This window comes from Pelophylax lessonae (assembly GCF_965119305.1).
Source record: "Pelophylax lessonae genome assembly, chromosome: 5".
Lineage (NCBI taxonomy): Eukaryota > Metazoa > Chordata > Amphibia > Anura > Ranidae > Pelophylax > Pelophylax lessonae.
The window spans coordinates 254187751-254209306 of record NC_138772.1 but is presented as its reverse complement, the minus strand read 5'-3'; the positions used below and the strand labels follow the sequence as shown (position 1 = coordinate 254209306).

The 21556-nt window shown below is 45.7% G+C and overlaps 1 protein-coding gene across 1 annotated transcript in view; it reads right to left on the bottom strand.

The window, feature by feature from the left end:
* Positions 1-6749: 6749 nt before the first annotated feature.
* CCT5 (chaperonin containing TCP1 subunit 5) overlaps positions 6750-21556 on the bottom strand; it is a 162419-nt gene continuing 147612 nt past the window's right edge. Inside the window, exons 10-11 of the mRNA XM_082259656.1 lie at positions 14194-14374; positions 6750-6957 (exon numbers count right to left, since the gene is read on the bottom strand). Coding sequence (XP_082115782.1) covers positions 6830-6957; positions 14194-14374 — 309 coding nt within the window. The 3' untranslated portion in view covers positions 6750-6829. The remainder of the gene's footprint in view (positions 6958-14193; positions 14375-21556) is intronic.

Here is a 21556-nt window from a genome sequence, read left to right as displayed (position 1 = left end):
AACTACCGTTTTCAAGCTAATTATGCACAAACTCCAGCACATGATCACTGGACTGTTTACTTATATTCATAATTTTTTTAGATTATATTAATCTGATTATAATCATAGCACCTGATTTCTACTTTAGCACCTTTATATTGCACAGATATATGTACCTTTATGTTTACATATAATCACTGATTGCACCTTATTAGTGCTGTACTGTTTTTTTTTTGGATAATCAGATCCTGCACCGCCCCGTAAAGGCAATGCAGCCGATCCGGGGACAGGCGCAAGTTAGAAGGGAAGAACCTCGCCGGAGGCAAGGACCGAAATTCGACCTTGTAACCAGACCGAATCAACTCCTGGACTAATTTGTCTTGAATGAAAGATCCACGTGTCTGAAAAGAAGCAAAGACGCCCCCCCCCACCCCAGATAAAGGTGAGGGCGCCACTTCAGGCAGAGGAGGGCTTGTCTGCGGGACCAGTGGAACCCGTTTTTGACTTACCAGCCCAGGGCCTCTTGGAACCTCCCGCAAAGTTATGCGTGGATTTTTGTCCCTTGACCTGCGAAAGGGCAGTGTGTGAGCTGAGAAGAAAGGACCACATTTAGGACGAGGCTCTTTCCTCTTGGTAACCTGTGGAAGCAGAGTACTCCTACCTCCAGTAAGACCTTTAATGATCTCTTCCATAGAAGCTTCGAACAGGCGGACTCCTACAAAAGGGAGATCAGTCAACACCTTTTTGGAAGACTGGTCCACAGACCAGTATTTCAGCCAAATCATGCGGCGAAATATCACAGCTGTCACAGACACTCTGCAGGCTAAAGGGGGCGCATCCAGAGAGGCATCACAGATATACTGTAACCCCTGTATCAACTGATCCGCCAGCTCAGGAGGGAGGATGTCGACCCCCTCTCAAAGCCTGGCGCAGCAGCTTTACCCATTCCATTAAGGTCTGGGAGACCAAGGTGATGGCAAACACTGGCCTCAAATGTGAACCTGCCATGGTGAAAAGGTATCAGATCAGAACCTCAGCTCTCTTGTCCACAGGGTCTTTAAAGGCGAGGAATGCTCCACCGGAAGAAGTGTGGCTTTATTCAATCTGGAAACCTGAGAATCCACCACCGGTGGAACGGTCAGGTTCTTCAAAAGGATACCTCCTAGCGAAACGCTTAGGTATCCCAACCTTTTCGGGGCTCCCCACTAACTTGCGACAATCTCATTGAAATAGGCAGGAAAGGGGAACACCTTCGTCCCCTTGGATGGTCTGCAGGTACCAAATGGCACCGAAGCGTTAGATGGGTCGTCCAAATTTAAAGTTTCCCGCACTGAATCAGTGACTGCACAAGCGCCTTTTCATGCGCGGCTGTAATTGGGGGATTCATCCTCATGTTTAGAGCACTCAGGTGCGTGGACGCAGATCTGGTGGGTTGACTTGCATCCGCGGCAGGCAAATCCACCTCAGAATCCGAGGGAGGCAGAGGATACAGGTGAAGGCAGGGGGGAGTTTGTTTGGCTGCTTTTGAAGGGCCATATCAACTTTGGACATTAGGGACTGCAGGACCGCTGTCATGGCCGCCAGGGCTGAGACCCAGAGGGTCCCGCAGCTTCCTGAGTGGGGGTGCTACACATGCTCCAGGGACTCCATGGTTAACCCGCCCGTAATATGTGAAAAAATTGCAATAAAAAACCCCCCTCACTGCTGCAGCGGTAGTACAAGTCCCAGCGCACCAGCGGAGCTGCAATAGCAGAAAGAGGGAACTGTACACCCGCAGGGACTCACCACCACCGACTTAGGGAAGGATACAGAGCACCAAATTGCTTGCCATGTGGCGATCAGAGAGAAGGAGGAAGCTCTGTCACTGCCACTAGAGGTCCACCGCTGCACCACAGCTCCACATGCTACAAGAAAATGGGCGCCATAATTAATTTCAATGGGAAACTTCGAAAACATGGCCCCTGGACTACATAAACATGGCCACCGAAGCTTTGGAACAGCCATCCACAGTAGAATAGCGGCGCCACATGGTGCGGCACCCAGGACCCCCAACGGCCTTTCAGGTACTTTTAGTCCACCAGGGGGGCCCTAACAGGGACCCCCACCCTGACATTGCCACATAAAATTGTATTTTGAGTCGGCTGCAGCGCACTCCTTCCCCCTATAGCCCAACACCGCATGACCCCTTACCTGAAAGTAGCCAGGCTACCCCCCAGGAAGAGGGGACTAAAGGGGGTAGGGTAACATGCAGGGGAACTCCGCTAGTGAAGGGGGGGGACACAAGGGGGGAGGAAGGGCACATAGGGGGCCTACCAACCCAAGGAACAGGCCCGTGTCCACCCCAACATTTTCCCAAGAGGAGAGGGGGGACATTACTCACCACACCAGGGAACCGCGCAGACACCATTTCGGGCAGTACAATGCACCATCTTGGAACGGGGTGCAGAGGGCCAGCGGTACGCTGTGACTTAGTTCGTGACCAGGGCTATGCATCGTCGCGAGGGGTTTCACTCACCGGCCAGCCCCCATCCAGTGGGGCTATGTTGCGGCCAACCTAGTGTGGAGCTACGGATCTAGGCTATCCAGTGCATCCCCCAGTCTGGCAGTTGATTGCAGTTTTCATAGGAACAGAAAATATAGTTCTCACAGGAACAGAAAAAAAAGAAAAAAAATTACATTTAAAAAAAGGAAAAAAATGCCACGACCAGAGATCCCAGCCAGGAACCAGGTCTTTACTCCTGAAGTCCTATAGCAGAAAGTATACCCCCTTGGACTGCCCTAGGGGCGTATTCAAAATTTGTTTCCACCTAGTCCTACTCCTATGGAGAGCAGCATAACCTAAGGGTCAAAGAAGATATGGAGCTGTGTTCATCAACAAACGGAAGAGAAATGCCCTTTAAGAGGAAAGAAGAATGCAGAAAAAACTGAAGGCCTAGAGCAGAGAGAGAGATATTAACCTATGGTTCTGAATATAGAGTGATGTTTCCCTCAATGAACAAAATACTTGTGTGCAAATGAACAAATCTTGGTTGCAATCAATGGCCTGCATTTATGAGAGTATTTTGTAGTATTGTGTCCCATAGAAAATGTGGATTCTGAAAGGAAAGTAAAGATTTTCTGACAAATCTGTCGGGGTGAACTCATTAATGCGCAGGAAAGGTGGCACTTGAATGTGAAGGGACGATGGTGTATAAAGGTGAAAAGTTTTCAGCTACTTACGGGAGCCGCAATGACATCTGAGGAGCCGAACTTGCTAGATAACCCGACCAGCAGCGGCATCTGCAGCCATCCTCAATGTGAAAGCAAGCACAGAAAGGATGTGGCAGGGGGCGCACAATGAGTTTAGGAAGCTCCCATTAGTGGCTGCAGACTTTCCACCTTTATACACCACTATTCCTTCACATCCAAGCTGCCCTTTTCCTACCCTGATTTAAGTGTGGATATTTATTTATTTTTTTAAATGTTTTGAAGCTTTTACTAATTTCCTGTACCCTGGCTCTTTGTTTTTCCTGTAGGTTCCAGAAAAGATAATTTAAAAAAGGTAAGCTGTAAATGAAAACATGTAATAAAATATAAAGGTTTTTATCCTAATTTGGCTGTAAAAGCAGAAAAACACTTTAAAATCGACCACATCAAACCATTCCTTTGCATCTTACCTGTAAAATTCCTCCCTTGTTCAAACACCCGACTACGGTTGGGTGCTGTCATTTGATGTCAGTCGCCCCAGCAGGTTACTTGAGCTGTCACTCACATGAAACCAGTGTTTACGAACACTGGGGAGTGCAAAATGTGGTGCAGCTCTGATTAGAAATCAGCTTCCATGCTATTTTGTCAAAGTTTAACCACTTGCCGACTGCCTAATGCCGATTTACGTCGGCAGTCAGCCCCTCACAGGCAAAGCGCCGCAAGTCTACGTCGCTAGCCTGTGAGGCACTAGGGCGCGAGCGCCGCCGGAGGCTCGCTCACGAACCCCCCCCCCCCCCCACGCGCGCGCGCACGTGTGTGTGTGTGCGCCCGGCGGACCCGATGTCCGCCAGGCACTCGCGATTGTCCATTACAGCGGGAGAAAGGCAGGCGGCTAATGTAAACACAGCCGCCTGTCATTCTCCCCTGTGTTAGAATGGAAATCATACGGTTCTGCTATGAAGGACCGTTGATCTCTGTTCTAACACATCAAGCCACATCCAATCACAGTTAGAAGCACGCTCCTAGGGACACACTTAACCCCTCCCTCTCAAAGTTAACCCCTTCCCTGCAAGTGTAAATTTTTACAGTAACAGTGCATATGTATAGCACTGATTACTGTAGTAATGTCACTGGTAACCCCAAAAGTGTCAAATGTCAATCAAGGGTCCGATCTGTCCGCCGCAATCCTGCAAAAAAACAAAAAAAAAAAACACCAAAAATGACCAAAATCTTTCCCTTAGCTTGTAAACGCAATAACTTTTGCCCAAACCAATTTAAAATACGCTTTTTTGCGATTTTCTTTTACCAAACATATGTTGCATAAAACAAATTGGCCTAAAATGTTAAAAAATTTAGTAGATTTTTACATTTTTTTGGGGAATTTCATATAAAAAAAAAATTTGAAAAATATTTTTGCAAAATTGCCGCACTTTGTTTATTGCGAATTAAAAAAAAAAAAAAAAAAATCGCACAGGTGATCAAATACCACTAAAAGAAAGCTCTGTTTGTGGGAAAAAAGGACATCAAATTCGTTTAGGTACAGCATCGCACGACCGTGCAATTGTCCGTTAAAGTCACCCAGTGCCGAATCGCAAAATAGGCCCTGGTCAGGAAGGGGGTAAAATCTTCCGGGGCTTAAGTGGTTAAACAAGCTAAGGTTAGAAGCTGATGCAAAATCTGGCTTCGCTGTGCATGGTAGCCAATCCCCAATTTTACTAAAATCAACCCCTATAGTATTCCTCTTCCTATAGCTACATACATTTTATGGAGAGAGGAAAGAGCAGGTTCAGAGATGTGGGGCTAGCAGATTATTATTATTATGGCTTAGAATGTGCAATAGGTGGTGGCGCTAGCTAAGGAAGTTATAACACCCATAATTTAAAATAATATATTTTAATAAATTGGTGACCAGATCTGTAAAGGCTAAAATAAGTTTTTACCTGTGAAGTAAAAGAATGCGATCTGCCACAGAAGTTTACGCTTGCATTTAAACTCACTGGCTACTTTGTTAGGTAACCCTTGCTAGTTGGACCCCCTTTTGGCTTCAGAACTGCCTTAATCCTTCGTGGCATAGATTCACCAAGGTGTTGGAAACATTCCTCAGATTTTGGCCCATATTGACGTGATAGAATCACGCAGTTGCTGCAGATTTGTCTGCTGCACATCCATGATGCGAATCTCCCATTCCACCACATTCCAAAGGTATGCTATTGGATTGAGATCTGATGACTGTGGAGGCCATTGGAGTACAGTGAACTCATTGAACTGTTCAAGAAACCAGTTTAAGAGGATTTGAGCTTTGTGACATGGTGCAATACCCTGCTGGCAGCAGCCATCAGATTGGTACACTGTAGTCATAAAATTATAGACATGGTCAGCAACAATACTCAGGTAGGCCGTGGCATTTAAACCATGCTCAATTGGTACGAAGAGACCCAAAATGTGCCAAGAAAATACCCCCCACACCATTACCAACACCACCAGCCTGAACAGTTGATACAAGGCAGGATGGATCCATGCATTCGTGTTTATGCCAAATTCTGACCCTAACATCTGAAAGGTTGCAGCTGAAATTCATGATTGCTCAGACCATGCAACGTTTTTCCAATCTTCTATTGTGCAATTTTGGGGAGCCTATGCGAATTGTAGCCTCAGTTTCCTGTTCTTAGCTGACAAGAGAAATACCTGATGTGGTCTTCTGCTGCTGTAGCCCATCCGTTTCAAGGTTCGATGTGTTGTGCATTCCGAGATGGTATTCTGCATACCTTGGTTGTAACGAGTGGGTATTTGAGTTACTGTTGCCCATTCTACTCTGACATCAACAAAGCCTTTTTTTTGGTCCACACAACTACCGCTCACTGGATATTTTCTCTTTTTCAGACCATTCTCTGAAAACCCTAGAGATGGTTATGTATGGAAATCCCAATAGAACAGAAAATTTTTAAAATACTCAGACCAGCCCATTGGGTAACTAACGACCATGCCACAAATCCCATTTCTTTCCGATTCTAATGCTTGGTTTAAACTTCAGCAAGTCATCTTCACCACATCTAGATGCCTAAAGGAGTTTCTGCCATGCGATTGGCTGATTAGCAATTTGTGTTACCAAGCAATTGAACAGACATACCCAATAAAGTGGCCGATGAGCACATTTCTGCATTTAGACAAATGCAGCAACTGCACTTTTTTTTCCCTTAAGCCCCACAAGCCAAAGAAAAAGCAATAACTTTTAAGTCTGAAGCTAAATCAATAAGTATGAATGCAGGTCTTCGTTAAAAAAAAAAAAAAAAAAGGGGAGTACCTAAACCAGAATAGGTAAGAGAGCAGGCACTATCACAATCCAGAGAGTCGCATAAAGTTTTCAGAGCAGGTGTAGGATGGGAGAACTATTGTGAGGTCTAGCAGGTCATCCTGCTAGTTAATGTAGCATTTAAAGTTTTTTCAGATTTTGCTTTAAATAAAATAACCATAAACAGTAATTGCTGGGGGTAACAAAAAAGACAAAGTAAATTCATGCTAACAGTACACAATGCCCCAAAGCACTGGCATTAGGTTGACAAATTATTTTTATTTCTTAAAAGGACACAGTAGGAGAAATCAAAGATGCATCACAAACAATAACTATGTGGACTGGACCTCTGCACAAAAAGACTTCAGAAGCTTTTCACTCCTCTGTTTCACCAGGACGTCTTATGTCATCAATCTTCAAAATCATTTTCACAACTTGTGTAGCCAAAGAAATCTGCTGTTTTTTCCCAATTAGTGTTTCTATGACATGCTGCAACTTCATATCTAAACAGAAAAATACATTTATATAATTTCAAATACATGCATACACATACATACTAGGCAAAAGTATAGTCACAATGGAAAATTGTAATATCAGAAAAGCAAGATATGCATAGAAACACTATATAAAAGGCTCGCACTTTCTAGAAACAATAGACTCTTTCCTGCTAGGAGCGTCTAGTCACCATTATATCAAGCTTTGACTCATTATGCACCTAATTTAGGAAACCACTGCAATAGTTTTGGTTCTTAACCACTTAAGCCCCGGAGGATTTGGCTGCTCAAAGACCAGGGCCTATTTTGCGATTCGGCACTGCGTGACTTTAACGGACAATTGTGCGGTCGTGCGACGCTGTACCCAAATTAAATGGACGTCCTTTTTTCCCACAAACATAGCTTTCTTTTGGTGGGATTTGATCACCTGTGCGATTTTTACTTTTCGCGCTATAAACAAAAAAAGAGCGACAATTTTGAAAAAAATAATGTTAAAATCTAAATTTAACATTTTAGGCCAATTTGTTTTCGGCTACATATTTTTGGTAAAAAAAATTGCAAAAAGCGTATTTTGATTGGTTTGCGCAAAAGTTATTGCGTTTACTAACTATGGGAAAGATTTATGTCTGTATTTAAGGTGGTCTCTGTTTTCACTTAAATGAGGATATTGTGTCGACTTCCCCGTGTTCTCAGCCCAGCCATCCTAAGGAATTTGCACACCTTGGATGTAGTTCAGGCACACAGGGTGTACCTGGCCACTGCTGACTCTTTTTCGTCAGTTGGATCACTCTTTGTGATCACGGATGGCCCTGGGAAGGGGTTGCCTGTGTCTGCTGCGACTTTCTCCGGATAAATCAGGCAGACAGTGGTGCAGGCTTGTTCGATTAAGGGTCAGGTTCCTCCTTTCCCTGTTAAGGCGCACTCTACTCGGGCACTTGGTGCTTCCTGGGTTTTCCTCCCTCAGGCGTCTGTGCTTCAGGTTTGCAAGGCGGCTACCTGGTCGTCTGTTCCTACCTTTACAATGTTTTATGTGGTTGTGGGCTGGCATCTACGGATGCCTCTTTTGGCCGCAAGGTTTTGCAGGCTGCTGTTTGAGGGGATCCTTGGTCTACCTCGGGGGTTCTGTTTTTGGTTTTCAGGTGGGTCTCATCTTTTTGTTTCGATGAGTCCTGTGTTTCCTGGTTGGCTAGGTTTTTGGCCTTATGGGATGTTTTCTTCTGTTATACCACCCCTCATTTATGGCACTGCTTTGGGACGTCCCTACAGATATCAAGATATGAGTCCTGCGCCTGTCAATGAGCGACAGAGAAAACTGGATTTTTGACTTACCGTAAAATCCTTCTCTCTTAAGCTCATTGACAGATGCAGTACCCGCCCCTCTGAGTAAGGTTGGTATTTCTCTGACACTGCTTTGATACAAAACTGACATCCTATAGCAGGAAGTGAGAGGATATACAGAAAAAATGTAAAGGTGAACAGTGGACATCCTCCCCACCCCCTAATACCTGCTCTTCTTACCTCCAGGGTTGCTGAGCTGTCAGCAACTACAGCAGTCTGGAGATTTGAAATCTTTGCTGTTCTCCCTTTTCCCTGTTAGCGCTTCCAGGGTGGATTCTGATTGGTCAGCGCCGTCACATTGCCTACTTTTACTCTAAATTACTTTGTCAAAACCACAGAATTTTAAGACTCTAAGGTCTCTATATTAAACCCTAGCAAAGTGGCTAATGCACTACCTGGAATTCATAAAGACTGGCAAAGACTGATTTTTCTAAAGTTTCAGGCATTCTAAATGTGTCGCAGCATGTGCAAAGTTCATGTACCCATGTAGAACTTGTAAAAGTATTTTGCCAAATTCAAGTGCAACAGTCACATGCACCTCTGAGAACTGGTGATCCAAATCTTGCTATTGAAGAAAATATATTTTCTTTCGTTCATTGATGGACGCAGCGCTTCTTCTTGACCATAGGGTTATATTGCCCCTTACAGGAGTAGGACACTAGGCAGAGAAAAAAAGCTTGAGCACGCCTATGGGGCAGTCCCTGGGGAGCGTACTCCCACTTCCTGCTATATAGTTACATAGTAGGTGAGGTCGAATAAAGACAATAGTCCATCCAGTTCAACCTGTGTAGGTGTGTGTGGCTGTAATCATCTCGCATACCCCTGAATGTTCTGATCCTTGAGATGTACGTCTAGTAGTCTTTTGAAAGCCACCATACTACCTGCAGAAACCACCTCTTGTGGTAGAGAATTCCACAATCTTGTAGCCCTAACAGTAAAGAACCCCCCACGTTGCCTAAGGTTAAAACGCTTCTCCTCTAATCGCATTGTATGCACTCGAGTCCTCATGCAATCCCTGCGACTGAACAGCTTTTTTTCTAAGCCTAGATCCCCATTGAGATATTTAAAAATTGCTATCATGTCCCCCCCTCAGGCGTCTCTTCTCCAGGGAGAATAAATCAAGCGATTGCAGACGCTCCTCATAATCAAGGTCCTCCAATCCCCTAATTAGTTTAGTTGCCCTTCTCTGGACCCTCTCCAGCTCCAACACATCTCTTCTGAGGACTGGTGACCAGAACTGGACAGAATACTCGAGATGCGGTCGGACCAGAGTTTTATAAAGTGGAAGGATTATAGACTTATCTCTGGAATACATCCCTTTCTTTATGCATGCTAATATTCTGCTAGCCTTGGCAGCTGCCGCTTGACATTGCATGCTGTTGCCTAGTCTATCATCCACCAAGACACCCAGATCCTTCTCCATTTTTGATTCTCCCAGGGGTTCCCCTCCCAACGTGTATTGTGCTTTTATGTTGCTAGTCCCCAAGTGCAAAACCTTACACTTCTCCACGTTAAACCTCATTTGCCAAGTCGTTGCCCACTCCGTTATTTTGTCCAGGTCATTCTGTAGGATATCTGCTTCATGCTGTGCTGTTATTGCCCTGCCTAATTTTGTGTCATCTGCAAAAACTGATATTGAACTACTGATCCCGTCCTCAATGCTGTTTATGAATATATTGAACAAGGTTGGTCCTAGGACTGAGCCTTGGGGGACCCCGCTTACTACCTCAGACCAGTCTGAGTATGCGCTGTTTATTACCACCCTTTGGACACGCCCTTTTAGCCAGTTCCGTATCCAAGAGCAAACCCTGCTGTCGATACCTGCAGACCTTATTTTATAAATTAAGCGCTTATGGGGAACTGTATCAAACGCCTTAGCAAAATCTAGGTACACCACATCCACTGGTCTGCCCCTATCTAGCTCACCTCCTCGTAGAATGTTGAGATTGGTTTGACAAGAACGCCCATTAGTAAACCCGTGCTGGTTACTACTGATGATGCTGTTGTCCTTAGCAAACTCTACGATATAGTCCCTTATCATCCCCTCCAGAAGTTTACATACTACTGATGTCAGACGGACAGGCCTATAATTTCCCGGTATATGCCTCTGACCCTTTTTGAATATCGGAATTACGTTAGCTTTCCTCCACTCCCCTGGTACATCTCCTGTCCTAATACTGTCCGCAAAGATCAGGAACAGTGGTCTGGCTATAACCTTACTGAGTTCCTTGAGTACTCTCGGATGTACGCCATCCGGGCCTGGTGATTTGTCTGTGTTAAGTTTATCCAGCCTTTCCCTGATTTCACCCTCTGTTAGCCATAGTGGCAAGTCCTGTGTATTACTACTAACCATACAGTCATGGTCAGTGTACCCCTCCGTTTCCTGTGTAAAGACTGACGAGAAAAAAGCATTCAGCACGGTTGCTTTTTCAGTGTCCTCTGTAACCATCCTCCCATCATCGTTAATTATGTGTGCAATATGCTCTGCCCTAGTTTTTTTGCTGTTGATATACTTAAAGAATTTCTTATAGATAAGTCTTCGGTTTTTTTTCTGCCTAGTCAGGAGTAAGGCTCTAGTTCCTTGCTGGGATCTCTGGTCCTGGCAATTTTTTATTTTTAAATGGGATTTTTTTCCTCTTTTTTTTTGTTCCTGTGAGAATCTACAATCAAGTGCAGTGCTAGACTGGGCGACGCACTGGATAACATTGATCCTTAGGGTCTCCCCAGTCCAGCCAGTGAGCACGTGCAGACCACAGCTCCACGCTAGTTTGGCAGCGACATAGCCCCACTGGACGGAGTGTACCCAAGGGGTCTGGTCTCTGGAAGAGTCCAAGCTACCGATCAATGTACTGGAGCTCAGAGCGATCAGACTTTGGATCATAGGACACGTCTAAAGGGGTGTCCTGTACGGATTCAATCGGACAATGCCAAGGCTGGTTCCTATGTCAAATTACCAAGGGGGGCACAAGAAGTGTCCTGGTGGCTCGGAAAGTAGCCATCCTTCTAAGGTGGGCAAATCATTCCAGCCCTGGAGGTGTTCCATAAGCTGTCTCTCCAGTGACACAACTTTACCTTGGGGTACTCCAAAGGTGAGGTTTGTGGCACGGTCTCTGGATCCTCTAGCCGTTGCTACAGACGCTCCAAGTGGCTCCTTGAAATCAGTATCGTCTGATTTGCGCCTTTTCTCCACATCAGCTTCTGACAAGACTCCAGTTGCCAGTTTTGGTACGCCGTTCTGGTACAGCTGGTCCCCGATTCTCCTTGGAGTCTTCCTCTCAGGGAAGATCTGCTGTCCCAAGGGCCAATCTTCCATCCTGCTTTACAGTCGCTGGATTTGACGGCTTGGCTGTTGAAAGCCAGGTGAGGGACTGCACCTACAGGCATGAGGAGGCCATCACAGAACCCATACCGAACTGCCATCCCCATAACACAGAGGACCCACATACACACCCCGACGGACATGTCAGAGACAGAGGGGTATCATGGTACTCACCGGTACAGCGAAAACGTGGGCACCGCTCTGCGACAGGAAGCCTCCCTCCCTGAGTGGGGGTGCCGTCAGCCGAAGGGGACGCTAGCAACACGCGGGCGTACCGCAATTGAGACATCCCGGCGAAGATAGCAACTTCGCAGGCTCGACCCTGAGGTCAGGGACATAGTCACTTGCGAGGCCTGGGCGTACCAATAACCTGCTAACGCTCGATGGCAGGCTGAGATTCCGTAAGGCTCTAGAATAACCAGTTTGATTCCCAGCTCTGCAAATGCTGTAGTCTTCCGAACTCCAACTAACTAAGCGCAGGAACAAATAAAAAGCCATCTTTTAAAAAGAAAAAATACTTTTCTAGAGTGAAAACATAAAAAGCAAAAGCGGAGACCCCAGCCAGGGAAAAGTCAGCCTACTCCTAAGCTAGGCAGCAGCCAACTGAATTGGGAATGAAGCTAGCTGGGGGTATTGACCAGAGGGACAGCCCCCTGTAGGTGTGTCTATGCAAAGTTTTTGTGGATATTCTAACAAAATCTTCTGCCTAGCTTACTACTTTGGAGAAGGCCAATACCCAGACGTGCAGATTGTATGAGTGGGCGGCGACTGTCAGAGGACGTAAGAGAAATATTTCAATGACAACTTTGTGTAAAAAAAAAAATCAGAGGACGTAAGAGAAATATTTCAATGACAACTTTGTGTAAAAAAAAAAAAAAAAAAAAAAAAAAATTTTTGTAATTTTTCAAACACCTGGGGGGGGGGGGGGTGTACTGCCCTTCCATTTTAGCACTTCATGAAATGAGCTAGGTAGTCAGAAATTAAAGCTGCGTAAATTCCAGTATTTACACCAGTTTGTAGACGCTATAACTTTTGCGCAAACCAATAGAAATACGCTCATTGAGATTTTTTTTGTCAAAGACATGTAGCTAAACACATTTTGGCCAAAATATATGACAAATTGAGTATATTGGATATTTTTTTAAAAGACAAAATTGAAAATGTCATTTTTTTCTCAAAATGTTCGCTCATTTTTTTATTAATATCGCAAAAAATAAAAAGCGCTGAGGTGATCAAATACCACCAAAAGAAAGCTCTGTTTGTGGGAAAAAAAGGACGTAAATTTTGTTTGGGTACAGCATTGCATGACCGCCCAATTGTCAGTTAAAGTCACGCAGTGCCAAGTTGAAAAAAGGGCTCTGGTCTTTGAGCAGCCAAATCCCCTGGGGCTTAAGTGGTTGTGTTTATTTAGAGACTGTTTTATACAGAGACTATGTTGGACAAGAGATTAGGAATTAAACAAAAATATTTGAATTGAATGACACTATCTGGGTAAGTCACTGACACAGCTAGTGACGCCAATACAGTGATCAGTGATAATACTATACACTGACTGTACTAATGACACTGGCAGGAAAGAGATAACATCTAGGGGCAATCAAGGGGTTAACTGTGCAATGTGTGATGCTTTTACTTTACCATCTGGCTTAAACACTAGATCGCCATTTCCGGTACACAGCCAATCAGCTGACTTCAGCCAAAATCACTGGCTGAAATCAAGTACCAAACTCAAACTGTGTCCAATCACAGCACAGGTTGACAGGGGGCATGCGTATGTGCACCCGAAACCTGGAAGCAAGCTGGCATTGTACAAGTACTTAGTCCAGCCTGCCTGTACCACCCAACTGCAGGCGGCAAGTAAAGGTGAAAGAATGCTTTTGCACATGGACACTGAATGACATCAAGGTTACCAGAGTTTTTACATCTAGGATTTTTTTGTAAGCCCTGTCTAGGACGACATCTTGTGGCACAGTAGGAAAACGCATGCATATACCGTATTTCTCGGCGTATAACATGCACCTCAATTTTTGGAGGGAAGTTTCAGGGAAAAAAAAGCTTTAATTTGAAATAAACAGCTTTGAACTCAAGAATTTTTATTAAATCAAATGCAGCCTCACCAGTGCCCATGAATGCACCCTCATCAGTGCCCATGAATGCAGCCTCGCCAGCGCAGTGTCATCTATTGCAGCCTCGCCAGCGTCATTACACAGAGCGGGGGCAGGCCGGGCCGAGGAGAAGGGAGGACAAGCGGCCGCTGTCATCTGAAGTCCCGGAGCCTATGATAGACATCACACGTCCTGGCCACTGTGCCATCATAGGAGGCGGGACTTCCTATGACAGCAACCGCTCATCCTTTCTTCTACTCAGCCCGCCCCCCTCTGCCTCTTGTCACTGCCTGGGTTATTTTATTTTTAGATATCGGCGTATAACACGCACTGCAGCTTGTCCCTCCATTTTTAGGAGGAAAAAGTGCGTGTTATACGCTGATAAATATGGTATTTATTTTAACCTGGCCACTTAAATCATAACAGTGATAAATTGATAAAACAAACCTGAAATAAGAATGAAAGTTATAGGAGAAAACTTACCATTAGTGCCCCTATGCAGACAATCAATCCCAAGTGCAGGGTTTTTTTCTTTTAACTGTTTAGCTCGTATTTCAGTCATGGTTTGTATAGGACTCAAACCACTGTTCTCAGCAAGTGACATTGGAATGGTTTCAAGAGCATCAGCAAAGGCACGCATTGCATACTGTTCCAAGGATGGACACTAAACAGAAGAGAGGGGATTATGAATCTCCATTTAATTACACAAAAAAAACAGGTCTAGTACTACAGTAAAATTAGAGACAAATATACATTTTTATTGTTTTCAAGATGACAGATGAGGATAAAGCCAAGACAAGATTGGGTAAAGTTGTATACATATTGTATACACCATAAAGAGCAAGTCAAACATAACCATAAAGCATATAAGTGAAGGCTATTACTACAGTAAATTAAAAGGAAAAAGCATGTGTGAAGTATGCCCATCAGGTTTGCAAGAAAAAAAAAAAAAAAAAAAAAAAAAAAAAACCTTATGCTAGACAAAACTATCAGGTTAAAGATAAAAGGAAATGTATAGAAGTTTTATATATTCTTTTCTTTATTACAAGACTAAAAAATGGGATTTTTTGTGTTGATATAAAATCCCTTTTTTCCGAGGTTATGACAAAAACAGCTCTTCTATTCTTGCCCATAGGGTTTATAGCGTCACCTACAGAAGTAGGACACTAGGCAGAAAAAAAAAAAACAAAAAACACACACACACACACACACACACACACACACACACACACACACCTATGGGCAGTCCTAACTGGTATAAACTCCCTCTCTGCTATAGGAAATCCAATTAGTCACAAAACAGTGCAAGAAAATAGAAATCCAAAGAAGGGCCGTTGCGGTGTCCGTCACTCAGGGAAAGGGATTTTACGGTAACAAAAAATGAAACGTCGCTTACGTTCATTGATGGACACGTCTCTATGGTTAAGAATAGAAGAGCTATCTCAAAGCAGTGTCGCAATGAGGGGCTAGCAAGCAAAACAGAAGCAACCAGGCAAACATACTAACAACCTAAACAACCCCACCATCAAGAGGGGAACAAGGAACCGTAAACAGTAGCCTATAACCTTACGGCCAAAAGCATCTGAGGATGGAAGAACCTCAACGTTTGATAGCAAAGGTGTGCACAGACAACCAAATAGACGCTTTGCAGAACCAACATATGCTCTATGTCGAAACATTCAAGAGGCACCAAAACGACTGTTTCCCGGTGGAATGTGCCATAAAGTGGAAGGGAGGAGCCAGAGTCTAAATAGCCTAAGCCTGAATAAAAGCTTGCCAATGCTATTAGGAGATAGCGGCAGAAGAGGCCACCTACTTTTTAGGCAGTCTACTGAGACAACAGGCAAAGAATCTGACCCCAGAAGGTGGACCCTGCCTGCAAGGCTGCAGGGAAGACTATGTAAGGGCTCTTTCACACGGCCGCTCCGCTGTTCGTGTCCGCTGCGGGACTTTTTTTTTCACGGAGCGGATGACACTTGTGTCATCCGCTCCGTATGCCCGCATATCATCCCATCCGTAAGTCTATGGGCATTGCGGATGTCAGCGGATGACACCGCTGACATCCGATTTTCCTTACTTTCCGTTTTTTGAACGGAACAAAAATAGGGTTCTGTTCCTTTCCAAAAAACGGAACAGAACTGAAAAGGAAGAAAATCGGATGTCAGCGGATGGTATTCCGCTGACATCCGCAATGCCATAGACTTGCATTATGTCCGCAAAAAAATAGGATGATTTGCGGACATACGGAGCGCCCGCGTGAAAGGGCCCTAACAGGAACTGATGAACCAAAAAAAAAAAAACCAAACAAACACATGTAGCAGAGGCCAGGCAAAAGGGAAGCACCACAATCAGTTGTGTGAATCCCTAGCCGCAACACGTGAGAAGCATGGATGCCCAACAGAAATGGGAACAGAAAAAAAGGTATGCATCCTTGATATCTATGGGGACCAAAAAATCTCCTAGATGAAAGTAGACTCCCACCGAATGGATAGATTCCATCCAAAACTTACACACCACAAAAGTAGTTAAGAGCCCAGAGGTTCAGAAGCAGATGAACACTGTAAAATCTCAGAAAACACTCCCACATCAGAGCAAGCACTCATTGGATTATCAAGTCTCGCACAGCTCCGGAGCCATCAGGCAAGAATGGGAGAAGGAAGGCCAAAATTTGACAAAAAAAGGTCTGGTGTATAAGAATCAAACGGCTAACGAGTAGCTGGACACATCAGTTCACAGACCCAGTGTTGAAGACGAGTCCATGGCCAGTGAACCAGCAAAGCAGAACCCTCACCCTGTGGATTGGAGGGGGCAGGCTGGAACGCTAACACCCAAAGGACTTGGCGCCCTTATTTGGGGAGCTAGGGGAAGAATGCAGGCTTACAATGCGTTTTGTCCCCATTTTTGCCTGTGGGAGGAAGGTACTTCTGTCAACTAACGTCCTTTGTGATGTCATTCCAGATAGTAATCGAGGAGTTGTCCACCCAGGAAGGGCAAGTCCACTTGGATTGCTTTAGAGGACTAGTCATTGGACCAGCTCTGAAACCAAAATACTCGCCAAAACCCGACTGCCAGACAGGGTAGCACAGACATCTGAGGATGCGTCCAAACACACTGAAAGCTCTGGCTTGAGCGTACCAAAAAGGACAGTCATCGCATCAGCAGGGCCAGGGGAGTCCACAATTCTGCATCTAACACACACTCAGTGTAACCACCATTTTGCAATGGCAGCATCCCCACTCTTGGGAGGAATAGAGGACCGCAGTAGAACAATCCCAGTTCTGTTGCCTAGGAGGGAGGCTCAGCCCTCTACAGAAGGCCAAAGGCCAGCAGAGGTCACCGCAAGGTGCTGCCATGGTAAACAGGCTTCGCTACTTTTTTAACACTTAACTGCACTCGACACCACTACTTTTGCACTCGACACCACTACTTTTGCTCTCCAGCTTTCACAGTGTGGCAGAACTCTTGCCGGAGGCCAAATACAAGCAGGGCAAAAGATCTTAGACAAAAAAGATAGCACATAGCCCGCTAATTATCTGGTCACCATAGCCCAGCAGGAGAGTGGCACGAGCTCACTAGGCAGCCATGGCCAGCGAGGGTGAATGCACTCTATTAAGATAGTGGACTCCACATTCCGTCCAGCGACCGCCCATCAAAAAGGGCATTGCCAACAAGCAAAATGGCAGCACCACACTGCGCTCCAGTAGACAGCAAAGCCACAGCCTGAATTGGCGCACACCTGTTGGGAGATGGTGGATGTGCTGTATGGGTTGACCTAGACCAGGCAAGCCGCTAGTGGAGGGATAAAGAGAAAGCTGCCCACACAGGTTCCCCTCCCCATAGTTGGGGGAACACTACACAATGAAGGAGGAAACTTAAGCAGAAGTATCCCAGTTCCAGCATACTCCCTCTGTTGAGAAGGTTGTCCACCCAGCTGTCAGAATATGCAGGGGAGGCTGAAAATCTGGTGGGAGTCTCCATGGATATCCAAGCCTGTAGGGAGGAGGAAAACCCCACAGGGCCAACTAACCCAGGGAGAACCCGCACCTCAAGCCTCATTTGGGGAGGAAAAGAGGGGCATCTACATACCAATCCACAGGAGTGTGCTGGTAAGGGTCTAGAAACTGATCCACCTCTCCAACGAAAGCGGTGGGGGAAACGGGGTGTCGGCCAGAGTAACACTGCATGGACTCGGGCACCTGGTCATGTGTGTCCCTGTGAGATGCTTAACTCTGTGGCTGCTCGGCTTCAGGACAGGGCTTGTTGCAACCCACCCTGCGTGGAGCTTAAAGGTCTGCATGCATTGTTGACCAGACTAGGGTGACCACTGGAGATATATATATATATATATATATATATATATATATATATATATATATATATATATATATATCACTGCCCCCTAGAGGACTGTTGAGAATTGCACTTTCTGGATTCCCATCGGTTACCCGCAGCAACAGTCTGTGGAAACATATCCCTTTAAGTGCTTGGCTCAGATAATGAAAAGTCCAGGGGATATGTTTTTTTTTGTGTATTATTTGGAACTGGGTTGGGAGAAGTAATAAGTGGGATACTCCAACTATGAACTATGCACAATTCGGAGGACAACCAGCTGTAGTGTGTGCGGCAAGGCCGCTGCTTCACCTTGCCACTGAAGTGAAGATAGAGAATATGATCCTGTTAAAGTTACTCTTCAGGGTCTTAGCTTGGCACCCCCTTTCTCACTTGCTGTGTGTGCTAGCTCCTGTCTACTGACTCTCCACTGGAGTGGTCCCCTTCCTGGGCAGACCCCTGGCAAGGTTCCCGGTACTCATGGACACAGTTTTACCCAAGGTTGCTCTGCCTCCAACTCCACTTGTCAGCATCCACTGGACCTCCTGGCTCAGCACCACACTTCTGGCTCACTAGGCCGACCACCTGTGATCACCTTCCTCAACAGACAGGAGGAGAGACAGTCCTCACCCTCCTCCTAAGACCTGGCTTCCCGCACAAAGACACCCTGTCACATGTGCCCTTGGCTTTTATAACATATCTCAAGATGCACCACTTAGTGCCAACCCACTGGGATAGTTACAAAGCCTGTGTGTCACTGGCTGGGTTTCCTCCACAGGCTACCCCATTGGATATAACAGGGACACTCCCTCAGACCAGATGAATCACACATGGACACATGCAACAGAAAGAACTACCGATCAGGCTCCCCTGAGAAGCAGATGGAGCAGACTATGTTTTCTTCCTAGCACCTATCTAGGAGGGTGCTACATTCACCCCCCCCCCCCCCACCAAAATGAGCCATGTCCCCATTGGCTCTGGGGCAGCCGCCCCCTACAAAAAGTCCCTACTGGGGGGAAAAAAAAAAAACCTGAAGGAGTATCCCACAAACTTGGAGGGGGGGGGGGGGGGGGAGGAGAAGAGGGAAAAAACGAATGTACAAGAATAAATTACGTAGAAAAACAAGCATTTTGTTTGTACAAATACAATTTTGGGATGCATTTGAAACAATGCACCCCTCAAGCAAAACTTTGCTCAGGTGGACAACAAATCCTAACTACCTATGTCTAATAATCCTAGACATCCTAAAAAAGGAAAAAAGAAAGGTTAGACACTTCTGCATGAATACACTTGGACAACACACGTCTAACTTGTTTTTGGTGAGGAGACCCTCCCCGTAGGAAGGGGCGGCCATCTTATCCAGCATTCACCAACTAAACAAACTATTAGGCATTGGCTTGTCAGTCTTGACAAAGTTCAGCACCGTTCCTCCAAGGCGATCCTGACCCTGTCACTGACTTTCTACTAATTAGTCTAGAAACGAGAAATGGGCGTCTGCAATGTCCTCTTCATCACAGTGTTCAGCACCCAGTTTTCTATCCTACAGGATGACCTGGACAAAATAACGGCGTGGGCAACGACTTGGCAAATGAGGTTTAACGTGGAGAAGTGTAAGGTTTTGCACTTGGGGACTAGAAACATAAAAGCACAATACACATTAGGAGGGGAACCCTTGGGGGAATCAAAAATGGAGAAAGATCTGGGAGTCTTGGTTGATGATAGACTAGGCAACAGCATGCAATGTCAGCGGCAGCTGCAAAGGCCAGCAGAATATTAGCATGCATAAAGAAAGGGATGTATTCCAGAGATAAGTCTATAATCCTTCCACTTTATAAAACTCTGGTCCGACAGCATCTGGAGTATTCTGTCCAGTTCTGGTTGCCAGTCCTCAGTAGGGATGTGTTGGAGCTGGATAGAGTCCAGAGTAGGGCAACTAAACTGATTAGGGGATTGGAGGACCTTGATTATGAAGAGCGTCTGCAATCGCTTGATTTATTCTCCCTGGAGAAGAGACGCCTGATGGGGGACATGATAGCAATTTTTAAATATCTCAATGGGGATCTCAGCTTAGAAAAAAAGCTGTTCAGTCGAAGGGATTGCATGAGGACTCGGGGGCATTCAATGCGATTAGAGGAGAAGCGTTTTAACCTCAGGCAACATGGGGGGTTCTTTACTGTTAGGGCTACAAGATTGTGGAATTCTCTACCACAAGAGGTGGTTTCTGCGGGTAGTATGGTAGCTTTCAAAAGACTATTAGACGTACATCTCAAGGATCAGAACATTCAGAGGTATGTGAGATGATTACAGCCGCACACACCTACACAGGTTGAACTGGATGGACTGGTGTCTTTATTCAACCTCACCTACTATGTAACTATATGTAAGAGAAATTGTTGCCAGAGCCTGGACAACCCATCAGTCCTGTAGGGGCTTGTAGTAGCTCCTTCAGGGGCCCCTGGCACAAGGGCACACCCCACCAAAGATTCCTAGGGCACCGCCAACTTTCTCAAGGCGGTCACCCACAAAGTTCCAATGATGGCTGTTGGCCCAAAGATAGTTCACTTGAAAAACTCTAGACAAATTGAAATCCATAAACCCCGCCTGATGGCCCAAAGGATCTCCGGAACAGCATGTTGTAGTCTTTGGTTTCTCCGGAGAGGGTTGGCCCTCTGGAATGAGTCCACTAGCCAGTGGCCTTTTGTAGTCTCCTCAACCCCTTCTGTAAGGATAGAAGGGGAGGGAGTAATGGAAATAGGGCATAAGACCCAGCAACAATTGAGCTTTATTTTTTTTCTTATGTGTCTCTCTCAGATAATAGACATGGGCTAGCCAACCTCAATTGGATTCAGTAGGTTCTCCTTAGCAATAGAAATCTGGATGGGGGAGTCCCAAAAAAACTTTCCCCTCCTTTTCTTGAATTCTGATCGACCAGGTCTGGCAAGATCCATCTGGGCGGCGGACCTCCACCTGGTCCAAATAGCCCGCCCATGATTCCATAGTTTCACCGATAAGAAGGTTTTCCACAAGTCCAACCGGGACTGGTTACGATATGGTTTGGGGACAAAGAGGAAGTCCCATATAGCTTCATCACACCAGGACTCTTTTGGCCTCTATCTCCAGCATGACGTCCTGTGGAGCATAGGGATAGCCATACCCATACTCTTAAGGCCACCTTCCTCTGTATCCACCTCTGCATCCTGGAAAATCTTGGGAGATTCTTCCGATTACACCTCCAAGCTGGGGAATATGGGGTCTCCTCTTGATGGAGGGAGTTATAGGCATCATTCTGATCCCGAGCCCGGGCATAGTTTCTAGGTGGGGATAGGTCTGGGACCAGATTAGCATAAGCCACACAGAGCCCCAGATTCCTGGTGCACTGTCCTCGCACCACTGAATCCCTAACCTCCTTATCAGGTGGGCCAAGACTGGCTGGACTGCTCCGATCTTCAGACTCCCAGTCCCATTCAGTCTCTTCCTCTGACTTCCAAACGTCCAATCCCTCCTCCAAGGATCCGAA